At 38.1% G+C, this 12,482-nt stretch overlaps 1 protein-coding gene across 1 annotated transcript; it reads right to left on the reverse strand.

Annotated features, from left to right (window-relative positions):
• Positions 1-258: 258 nt before the first annotated feature.
• On the reverse strand, positions 259-12,051 carry LOC103468856 (ethanolamine-phosphate cytidylyltransferase-like). Its single transcript, XM_008416230.3, has 13 exons — positions 11,587-12,051; positions 6,628-6,716; positions 4,791-4,952; positions 4,656-4,722; positions 4,462-4,546; positions 4,338-4,379; positions 3,126-3,258; positions 2,498-2,580; positions 2,310-2,387; positions 2,160-2,225; positions 2,013-2,078; positions 1,818-1,906; positions 259-1,438 (listed from the first exon to the last, which is right to left on the reverse strand). The coding sequence occupies exons 1-13, from the start codon at positions 11,736-11,738 to the stop codon at positions 1,324-1,326; spliced, it is 1,227 nt and encodes a 408-aa protein (XP_008414452.1). The 5' UTR covers positions 11,739-12,051; the 3' UTR covers positions 259-1,323.
• Positions 12,052-12,482: the final 431 nt, after the last annotated feature.

Raw genomic sequence — 12,482 nt, forward strand, 5'->3', positions numbered from 1 at the left:
TGTTCGACTCACTGATCGTTATTTATGAAAAATTATGACATCAATAGTCAGTGTGGAGATGGACCAATATTTATATAAAATTATTAATTAGGTGACTCAAGTCAATTGGAAAAGTAGAAAAGTAGTTTCATCATATATATATATATATATATATATATATATATATATATATATATATATATATATATATATATATATATTTTTTTTTTGTTCTTACAAATATAATATTGATAAGAACGGAAAAAAGTGAAACCATCCTTCAGAATTTCTTTTTTATTACCAATAATATACTGTAAATCCAATCAACTTTATATTATACAATATGTCCTTTGGGAATGATCAATAACATATAGATAATAGGCAACACTATCTACATTTCAGTTTGACAATAATATGCATTATGCTTTTAAAACATTACGCTACCATGTTTACAGCAGCTAATGGAGTGGAGTAAAATATGCTTCTACAAAAAAATATATTATTTGACCCCCTTTCCTATCCACATGTGTTAGACTCCTCATGATTTAGGAGAAGTGTGAACTCTACTTTGTCTTCAAGACAACACAATGTCATCAATTTCCATTCATGCAATGAAAACCAAAGTTAAAGCACACAGTTCATTTCATAAATTTCAGTGGTTATATTTTTTAAAAAATACACGCAAAAGGCAAGACCTTCAGGTCTCAACAGAGTGCACTTGTGATTAATAAACAACTCTGTTATTAAAACAGAACATTTCCCGTGATTTTCTGGGCAGTCAGTGCAGAGTGTGGAACATATGAGGTCCAAAATATTTAAGCGCATTAACTGAACAGCAACACGAGGGTATGTGTCCTCTGATTTCTGCTGTAATGTAAAAATCCTTATGCATGTTCATACAATACATACAGATGATTAGTTAGGATTAGGAGTATTGCTGTGCATAAAGCAACAACAGCCCAGGGAAGATTTCCAGTTCTGGTTAGATAAATAAATGTCTGTCCCACTTCGCCAACCTGCACTCTTCTTGTGCTAAAAGCCAAAAATAACTTCAACATTTTTTTTTCCTTGTTAAAAGGCAATAAAATTACAAAAGTTTAAAATATCCAAAGGTATATATTAGACTTTTGAAGATACAGGTACAGTACATGTTCCTTGTTCCAGCTTATGATTGATCTTACTGCTCGCAAACAGATAATGACCCATTGTTACCTTTCCACTATAAAACTGCTGATATTATCCAGATATGCTATAACACTTACGAAGAGTTGACTTTGCTATACAGAGGTTTATATTTATGTAGCTTGCTAATGTTAAGTCAAAACCACAAACGGCGGTGCAAGTCTACAGCAGAGCTTGGGATCTTCCTTTAGTCTTTTCCTCTTCTTGCCGCTTCATAGCCTGGATCACAGCAATCTCTTTGGCTTCTTTCTTCTTGTTCCTCGCCTCAAACAGAAGCCTGATTAAACAAAAGGAAACACAAGCAATCAAATAAAGACGAGAGAATAAATCGGTGCGTCCCTTTGATGGAATTCTGCTCAAAAATATGATGTGCAATTTGTTCTCGGAGATTTATATTATTTAAATGTGACAGTTTAGCCCCGCAATGATCTGTAATTAGCAATGATAATTAATGAAACAACTAATACACAAAAAAAAGGCAACATTTTTTTGCAAGACCTATTTATTAATGGATTTGGCTTACTAATGTGAATTAGATTTGGAATCCTAAAATGAGAAAATTGGAAAGCAAATGTGCATACACATTTATATATACATGATATGTTTAAAAAAAAAGGACATCAAAGAGGGTTTCTCTCTGATAAAGTTGTTATCACCTGTTTTTTATTATCCTTTGCACAATTTCATCTGAAGTAAGAGTGTTCCCACTGTCTACAGTTCGTAGTAAGCCTCTTCTTCTTGGTTCCTGGAAAATAAGCAACAATGATCATAAACAAAAAAAACAAAAAAAAAAAGAACATCACAAATCATTGCTGCAGAATGATGAAATGTGTCAGGTGACTGAATCTTACAGCGTAAGGGTCAGATCCATCCTTGTCCGGGTAGATTTCTGTCTTACCATGGCAAACAAGATCCACCTGACCACACAAAGACACAACAATTATAGAATAAATGACCGAACATCAAGAATTTGGTGAGTTTTTTTTTTTTGCACTCGCCTTAAAATGATCCAGCAGATCTCTTGTGACGGCAAAGGGTGCGCCAATCACCACTTCCGCAACATACTGTAAAACCACATTAAAGTCGACAAATACATGAATATATTTAATGCAGAGGAAATGACTGGATTACAAAGGAGGAGAACCTACTCTGCAAGCCAGCACACTGAGCGTTCTCTCGTGGACATTCATGATGGGGTAGTTTTTTCCTTTGTAACGATTCACCTCCTGAAACACAAGAGAATGCGTCAGACATGCTAGCGCATATTCAAATGGAATACGACCGGTCCAGATTTTCATTTAGATTAAAACAAAAGGTTGGTTTGAAAAGGTCTCACCTGATCAAAGTGCAGCCCCACTATGATGTACGGCTTTTCGGCAAGTTTGTGGACCGCTTCCAGGAAGTCCACATGACCAATGTCTGGCAGAGGAATCATCAAGGATATTATTGGCTTCCATGAAAGCAGCTGATGTTTTAGTGACCACACTCAGAACACATTGTATTAATATTAAGTGACTACAAAGCAAAAATGTAGCAAAAACATAACAAAATATAGCAGAATATTTATTCTGGTATGGATTGTTTTACATGTTATGTTCAGTATTTATTTGTGGGGTTTTTTTTCTGTTGGGCTTGAATTGTCTTTTATCAATTTGATTGATAAAAGACAATCAATCACTTTGATTGTCTTTTATCCAACCCCGGATAAGCGGAAGAAAATGGATGGATGGATAGATATGTTCTATTTTAAATTAGTTAAAAGAAGGTTTTTCTGTTGCTGTTTTCTTTTGGTTTTTGTTGTGTGATTTGTACTTTTTTTATTTGGTATTAATTCAGTGCTGTTATTTCAGACTATATTGTTGGAGGTGTAATTTTACAAATATTGCGTGTGTTTTTTAGAGACTTAAAAGAGTCAGCATGAAAAGACATATGTGCAGTATCAATTGTAATTTCTAAAAAGATACGAAAGAGGTCAAAGGCTCCTGCGACGTAGATGATGGTGTCTCCAGGCTGAGGCTCCTGGCCTGAAGCGAACTGAATTATCTTCTGAGACGTCTGCAGGAACTGAGATACTCCTGTCCAGGGACTGTGGCCCTTCTGAACATATGACCATAAAAAAAAAGAAAAAAAAAAGCTAAATAAGTACTCAAAAATGGAGCAGAATTAAATCTGACAAACTTCTGATATATAGCCATATTCAATAAATTAAAATAAGCATTCCAATGAGGCTTATTTAAGAGACTAAAAGTACTATTTGGAACAACCTTTAAGCAAGTATTAAACATACTTTTTATAAGATATCTGAATATTTTTACTGCCTGATGTAATACTCTAGTTATAAATGTCAAATGCTTATTTGCTGTAAGAAAAATCATCATGATTAGAAGATGAGCAGAAATTCACAGTGCAAGAAAGAAGCCATCACTCAAAAAGCAACATAAAACACCAGGGATGCACATAGAAACAAAGTTCTTAGTCTTTGGAAACATGTTCTGAGGTAAGATGAGACTAGATTGAAAGCTTGTGAGTAACATCCAAACTGTGAAGTATGTCGTTGTTGGCAGCATCAAGTTGTGGTGTATTTTGCTTCATGATGGATGGGTGCATAAAATTCTGTCAATTATCACAGAAGTGCTAGTAAACCATTACATTTTGCATTCTGAAAAAATCTCTAATGAATCCCTCTTTCTTTATTCTGGAATTTAGCAAATATAAATACATTTGGGAAGTCTAAAACTAAAATGTTTAGTCTGATTTATTGCATCTGCTTTTCCAGAGAGGTAATCTCAATGCAGCATCACTGCCCCCTAGTGGGGAGAGCAGTAAAAGCAACCGGTAAAATTGAACGTAACAGACTAGCTCAAAACCGGGCAACAAATTCAGGATGGATTCATTCATCACTTGCCAAATGACCAGCATTGTTCTTCCAGTCAAGAGACCCTTAACTGCCTGTGACTAAAAGCTCTGTGGCTCTTAGTTACTCTACTCATTCAGGAACAGAAGTGCTATTCACAATTTGCTGGCAAGGCCTACTAAATGATTAGTAAGCGGGTCTAAAACAAAGCCCTTTATTTAATATCAGCTAACATCTGGTGCAAATGCCAACTACTTTCTGTTCATATGACAAAACAGTCGAGGAAGAAGGTGAGCACGGCAAAACAAAAATAAAAAATTACCTTTCCAAAGTTGTCTGTGTGCTGCTGGTAGTCTGAGCTGTCCTGAAAATAAAAAGTGAAACAGAAAAGTTGGCAAAATTGCTCTCATGTTAGGGCGTTAAAAAAGAATTCAGTAAAAACCCACAATGTTGCTGTGGTGTGCTTTGGTCATCAGAAGCATCCTGCCAACAAGGTCTGTCGTGGAAACTCCCTGCGTCCGCTTACACTCTCTGTAACAATCCAGTGTAACATGCAGGTTGATCAAACACACAGAGAAGCCCAGCCTGACTTTCTTCTGTCTGTGTTTGACAGAGAGAAAAACAAAACAAAAAAACTCACCTATAGCGTCCTGACTTCTTTACCTCCTCATATGTATCTTTTCCATCCACAGTTAGTGTTATATCGTCTGGAACAAAATGACAGAGTCAGGACTAACGCAGTGTCCCACATATAGCTGAGCAGAGCGTTCAGTACCTCCGTGAACACAGAAGTCGCAGCTGTACTTGTCGAGCGTCCCGAGGGTCGTGACGTAAGGGGCTCCTTCCACCACTTCGTCCACCCACTTTATGGCCCGCACCATCTTGTACCTTTCTTCCTGAGTGAAGACTGGCGGACCCTTGTGCTTTGAAATCTCACCTTCAAATAATAAAGCAAGAAAATTAAGAAAAACTTGGGCAAATACGTCTGGGTTAGGTGAACATGGAAGCAGAAATCTCGGTTTTAAGAAGCTGACTACAACAAAGTAGAATATCAATTTACCAAATTAAACAGATTATATAGATGTTTTCAATTCTTTATTTGTGTTAATTATTATTTTCAGCTTAGAATAATTTAAAAATACATCTCATTTAGGCTAGCACATTACACCAGACCAATAAAAAATCACATAGAAACGTGGGTTTAATGAAAAGTATCCGCCTAAAGGTTATTTCAAAAGGTGCTTTTAATCTCACCAATGAGTCTCAATGGAACACATATTCTAATACATTAAATGTAACAGTACATTGCACTTCTTTCTACTGTGGGTTTCTAAGAGATTATGTGATTAAGTAAAAATAACAACGCCATTTAATGCCTGGTATTTCCACAAAGAGTTTAAACCAAATTGTGCAACGTTATCTGACTGCTTTATTGAAAACAGAAAAGCAACTTAGCAACATTTTGTAGCAGCAACTTACTGCTGCTACAAAATGTGGCACAGTGATCATTAAACTTAGAATAGTGCAGTACATAACATTTTAGATACACATTGTGCTGAATGTTAGACCTTTTTGCCATTTTTCTCTTTGTTGCAACCCACAAGTTTGTTGCTAGTCAAGCTGATATCGGTCAGCTACTTCATTTCTTGACCTACTTGTGTCGGCTCTGGGTCGGTTGGCTCCTTCACTGATTTGCACCTGTATGCTTCCCTCTTTTTGCGATTTGATTCTCACCTGACCCAATTTCATGAACTCACGTATTACTAACGATTGATGAATGACTATATTTTCTTTCATAACTCTGTTTGTATTGATTGCAACTCTGATCCCCTTTTGCCCAGATGACTAATAAATATGGCAGATTGATTTAACCTTGATCAAACCAAGAGAACTCTTGCTGATAGAAATTATTTATTGGATTCATAAAACCAGATAGACTGCTGTGATAAATCATTAATGTTGTCAAAACAAATACAAAACATTCCCAAGGTGGGTACAAACTGATGTGTGGTCAGTACCAAAATTTTGTACCAAAAAATGGGTGAAAAAAAGTGGAATAAGTTTCTACTTTTCTAGATAAACAGCAGTCTGGGTCACACATACTTCTCTTCCAGTGTTTAAACAGTTGGAGGTGAATGACAGGACCTTTACAGCTCATCAAGAATATTTGCCTTCCTACTTAATGCCCCTTGTTCGAGCAAAGGCCATGACCCAGAGGATGAAATCTTAAAGAAAGGTCAAGAAATTGTCAAAGGGAGACAAATTTTGCAAATACAACAATGGGCATTAATGAAAACTCTGGGTAACTATTCTGCTTATTTATTTCATATTGAGTTAAATATGCCACATTTAAGAGATAACACTGATGTGACTAAAAGTCAGATGAACCACACCTCAAAAATCCTGAACTATTTCAATGGCTTTCAAGGAAACAACACCAAATTGTAATCTGGGTTTATCACTCAGAATGTGGTTTAGTCAGAGGGACTGTTTGTTCTATTCTGGACCAACACGCTTCAGCAGCCACACAATCGAGGGCTTCACAATTTAGCAGTGTAGCAATGCAGTTTTATGCTAAATTAAGTATCTGTTGCATTTGTTTAAGACTTAACTGTCTGTGTGCACTCCAACGATGAGGTAATCTCCCATCGCTTTGGCCTGTCGCAGCTGGTTTGAGTGGCCATAATGCACCATGTCATAGCTGAGGTGGAAACAAGACAAGAAGATAGGAGTTGGACATGATAGAATTATATGGCAGGACTGGATTTAAAATTTTGGGAGGAAATGAAAAAAAAAACAAAAAAAAGGCCAGAGTTTCTCCTAAATTTACAGTATGTGTCTCTTGGGCACCTTTTTATCTTCCTGACTTTTTTCTCTCACTAAACTTTCCAGTAAAACCTTGGATACAGTGTCTTGTGAACAGTCAGACTCTTTAGCTGACTGTGCAGAGGTTGTCAGCCGTTGTCAGCCGTGGTCCTCGCGATTGCGTGGAGCGTAACATGATCCCAACATAACACCTGGGATTTACAGTTCGATTTCCTGATGATTTATGTTTGAACTTCATTAGCTGGAAACCATAACCACGAAAGTAAGGAACGTTCGAAATGCATCACTGTGGAGCTATGGTTAATGCACGACTTCCACTTTTTGACTCAAGTAAATAATGTGCTGGACTAGAAAAAGCATCTAAACCCAAACCTGTGTGATGAACTGTCTTCCTTCCATTCGGCTCGTTTATCCTCGGCTGTGACAGTGTCTCCAGTTAATTAGATTAGGACAGATAAGAGACCGAGAGTGTAGCACAGTAATCTCACAAAGAAACAGAACAGATGGGTGTTAGCCTCCCTTCAGAGGCTCTTTAAAGCTCTCAGCCTACATCACCCTGATATTCATTCTATCTCTTCTCTCTGGGTGAGGATATGTGTAGTGGAAATAATAAAAAACAAACAACAAAAAAAAAAAAACCAGCAGGATAATTGCGCATATTTCTGTCCTCTTGATTTATTTCAGCATACAGTGAACAACACTATAAATAGCATGCTCAGAAACATCAACAGGAAAACAACACTATTGCTATTAGATTACAAACACAGCGCAGACAGTAAGAGAGCCTGCTGGCGCTTCCAGACCCTGATCGTACTGATGATGGCTGCACTGACTGCTGCGACGCCCAGTCCTGCTGCAGACAGACTTGGCTTCGCTTTTTTGTAAAGTGCATCGACACTCGAAGTGGACTTTTAAATCATAACTTTGGCTGAAAGTCAGCTTGTTACCCAGAGTAACAGTGAGCAATGAGGCCCTGTGTTGTCGGACCATTGGAACGAGATCCAGGAGCTCTGAGGTGACTGAGGGGGGCAGGAGGAATTTAACAAGCAGCGTCTGGAGGTGGCTGAATGAAAGGCCCTGAGTTACATAAGACCTTTCTGTGTGTGGAGCTTATTCCTGCACCATGCCCAACAACAAGTGGCCCTCTTCCTCCCCCTGTATTTTTTAGCAGGGAAGCATCGTGAGCGTATCACTGTGGGGATGATGAAATTTTAATTAGAGAAGCCTGTTAACAGACACCCAAGTGGCACCTAAGCTTCTGGAGGGCAAAGGCTTTGCAACAGCAAAGTTTGGAAACAGCAAACGACAACAGCAGGATTTCAGTCAGTAAGGTCTAATGTCCCCAATAATCGAAGATAGCAGGCTTTGAATCAATAAGCAAAGCGCTGCTTATTGGCTGAGTCTTTACAGCACCACAGCAGATTGTGGATTTGGACTTTGCACTCTTGGTTGATGATGCGTCTCCAACAGCAGACCTTTGACCAGGTTGACTAATAGGAACAGAATGTGCCACGTATTGTGAGTGAGAAAAATGAAAACTGTGACTTCCTAGGAAATGTCCTTTCAAACCTACAATGAAGGGATTGAAGGGCTAATAAGAGCCAGGCTGGAAAGAGTCAATCTGCTCGGAGGCCTTTGCAGGTGTGCGCTGGAGGGGTTAAGGGGGGGTTAATGACATGAGCTCTGTTGACATTGGCTTTCTTTGCATGCTCATCCCACCGGTTAATATTCCGGCATCCCAAATATTCCCCGACATGCCGTCAAAGCGCAGATATGCAGCCACAGAGGAACAGCGGGAATTCTGCGAGAGAAAGCCACCGTAATCCTGGTCTCCATGCGCAGATATTCAAAACATCTGTTCAGTCGCTGCAGGATGTGTCCATCAGGGGTCGGGTTTTAAAAATTTTTTGGGTTCATTTGCAAATGAGTCAATCGGGGGGATTTTATTTAAATGCTGGTTTATGCTGGGATTCAGTATTCTTCAGCTTTGAGTTATCTTTTTTTTTTAGTCAGTATAAAGTTAAAGGAACTCGGATGATTTTTAAGCAAAAAAGATAGCCATTCTAGCAGCTGAATTTTAAAGCAAGTGTAAAAGGAAACAGGGTAAATCAAATTAGATCAGATCAAAAAATTAGTCTCGACTGATACAGCAACGTCGTAATGTGTGTTTTCTGATCATTCAAAGCACAAGTTTCAATTGACGTCAGTATTGAGCTGCTGAGTTGGTTTAATGCAGATGAGTTGTTTTAATGCTGCGGTCCGTTGTAGTTTTATTTTAGCATGTGAAGTTAAACCAGCCTTTTCTCCACCCTGGCAGAACACTTAAAAATAAATCCTTCTGTTAACAAAGAAAAGGCAAGTGGATTAGTTATTAATTTACTAGTTTGGCCATATCCTTGTTTCATCATATTTTCCAAGCTGTAGATATTTGAGCGTTTAATGTAGTAAAGGAAACCAAGTGATATAGATTTGTGTAATGACAGAGGATGTGGCCTAAGGGGAGCAAACCCTTTCAGGTGAAACCAGATATCTGCACTGACATAACCATCTGTCCTTACTGTCTGATATTAAATGAGATTTCAGTTTTCTTGTTTTTAGGTCAGAAAAGCCGACCTAAAACATTTTTAGGATTACCAAACTTATTTCTATTTGCTAAATAGAAGAATAAGAGTGAAATATTTTCAAAGCGTTTTTTAAACTCAGAAGTTTACATTTCCTTACTTGGCTCATTCCCTCCTCACTGAACTGGCGTAACGGAATCAGGTTTGTAATCCCAGCATCAAAACTGTCTGTTCTACAGCAAAAGAAATCTGCAAAACGTGACGCTGCCATCGCCGCGTTTTAAAGTTGGGGATGATTTTCTCAAGGTTGGGAGTTTCCAACTTTTCTGTTCTTCATTCTGACCGAGCAGGTTGACTTTAGCTCCAAACCACAAGACGTGTCTCCAAAAATCCACAACTTTGTGTGCATTTGCAAACTGTAATTTGGCTTTTTGTGTTGACTCTTCCTGCTGAGTGGCCTTTCAGTCCATGTAGCTCAGAGATTTGTTTCCATGGGATAATGTCTCTCTCTTCTTAGCAGTTTCAGCCAACATCTTCACAAGGTGTTTTTTTTTATATTCTGGGGTTAATATAAAAATCTATGCCTATAAACAGAATGATTTGTAAGCAACATAGCCTTGCTTAGCTGAAAATCCAAACATACAAATCACAGCCTCGGGTTGTTATTGTTGTAAACAAGAATTTGTCCTTACTATATCTCTAACTTTAGTAAAGGTGAAATAAAAAAAGATGTAATTAGAAAGGCAGCATTGGAGAATTATGCACTTTAAGCAATTTGGCATACCATTAAAAAGCAAGGCGGATATGACCTAATGTGACAAGGCTATGATATTAAAGAACACTGATGTGTTTGTGTAATAATGTGTGTTGACTGTTTATTATCCTGTTTTGCCATGCTGGTAGATTATATTTAGTGTGGTAGATGCGTGTTTGCGGTTACTCCCAGTTTTCAACACTATCAATTTCAATATAAGCCGTGTCATGGTTGATGTTGCAACCTGACAATTTACAGGCTGGTTTGGATGTGTGAAAACAAGAGGATTTCATAAGAGACAGTAATCGAAGAAATTTGATGACAACCTTGGTTATTAAAAAAACAATAGATACAAACACTCACCAGCAGCTCCAAAAAGCAAAGCCAAATGTTGAAATGGACCAATCTTTGTCTTAATTATCTCCTGTCCAATCAACAAATATTTAGATATAACTAATAAATAGCATTTAAAAAAAAAATCAGACACTGATTTATTTTGACAATACCCATTATAACCATATTATGCTATATATATATATATATATATATTTGTAAGAATGTTTGTTTAATTTATAAACGCTTTCTTCAAATTTGTGTCTGGAGCTGGAAGACTAAATCTGCAACTTTGTCTTAATCAGGTTAACTTGGAAAATTCAAGAAAACGTCAAAACTAAAAGTAGGCCAAATATGTATTTTTGCTTAGTGCCTAGATCTTTCCTGCAATTTGGAAAATTACAACGCAACTATATAATACGTCAATTTTAGAAGTGTTGTGTTAAGCGAGAACATTGCAACTGCTATCTGTTTGTATAATGTCAAGAGTTATACAAGGAATCATCATGATGTGATGTTTTATTTCTAAAATGACCTATTAAAACTGTTAGTAGATGAAATATAGAAAATATAGACACTCTGCTGATCTTAACCTTTAAAGTACTAAATAAAATAATAATAAACACCTAAAAAAAATACGTTTGTACTTTTACAAGAGCACTCCTGCATATTGTAAAGCAGGTTTATTCATTTTGCACGAATCTAATGATGCTATTTTGACTTAATAAGCGCTTTATGATCAATTCAAAACACTCAGTTATGGGCAAAAGCAGCAGGAAATAATACATCTATTCTTATAACGTGTTTGCTAAGAAGGAAAGGCCAATTGTGTGTAAGAAGGTGAAACGTTAATCGCTTTGCATTGTAACACACTGTCTGTGCATGAGAAACAGATCCAGGACATCTGCTGCAGAACACTGTGTTAAAAGTTTTGCCTGCGCTGAGCTGATAAGGTGTTAAGCAGCTTCCTGCAGCCTGCCTGGAGCAGGCCTGCCCCGCTGTGACAACTTCTTCTTCATTCAAACATGAACCAAAGGCTGGGGACAGCGCGGTGAGATCTTCATCCCACCAATCAACACGTCCAATCAGCAACTCACCAGCCGTCGCACCACACACGGATCTTTCGCCTCCTCTTCTCCGGACTGCACGCCGCCGCGGCCGGGGTCGTCCCTGCGTCTTTCCCCGCAGCTGCGCTCACTTGGTGGAGGTTGTGGTGGTGGTGCTGGTGGTGATGACCGTTCTTGATCATTTTCAGGCTGCTCTGTTTCGGGGCATAAAAAACGCGCACCTTGCCGCAGCGGGTCGGTTCTGTTTTAAGCGAGGCGGTTTCTTTTACAGGCAGCCTGGCAGGTAGAGGTGACAGTTCCCGTCTCGGTCCAGGACGGCCCGCGTTGGAGAGTAAGCAGCAGCAGAAGCAGCAGCAGCAGCAGAAGCAGAAGCAGCAGAAGCGGCAGTGGTGCGATGCGCCAACGCCTCCTCCACCGGCGACGCACAGACGCACGGTCCACGGTGCGTCAAGCCGGCGGAGCACCGCAGAGGAAGCGCACTCTGAGCTGAAAAAAATACACCCCTTGGACTGTTGGGTGAGAGTTTTATTTTGAAAAATGTGAAACGCGACTCTTTGTTTTCACTTGACAAAAGTTAAAGAGCAAAGCCAACCGACACATCGTTACATAATATAATAATATGCAGACGTTGTCCTCCATCAGGTGACCATCTATCTATCTATCTATCTATCTATCTATCTATCTATCTATCTATCTATCTATCTATCTATCTATCTATCTATCTATCTATCTATCTATCTATCTATCTATCTATCTATCTATCTATCTATCTATCTATCTATCTATCTATCTATCTATCTTGGATGTAAAATGTGATTTTAGAAATGCATTCAAATACAGAAATGTATATACATTGATAAGCTGCAATGTAAAAAAAAATTTCGGTTTGTGTCTTTTTTATTTATTTATTTTATATTTTTTATTTT

Source organism: Poecilia reticulata, chromosome 8 (genome assembly GCF_904066995.2).
Source record: "Poecilia reticulata chromosome 8, P_reticulata-male-v2, whole genome shotgun sequence".
In the NCBI taxonomy this organism is placed as follows: domain Eukaryota; kingdom Metazoa; phylum Chordata; class Actinopteri; order Cyprinodontiformes; family Poeciliidae; genus Poecilia; species Poecilia reticulata.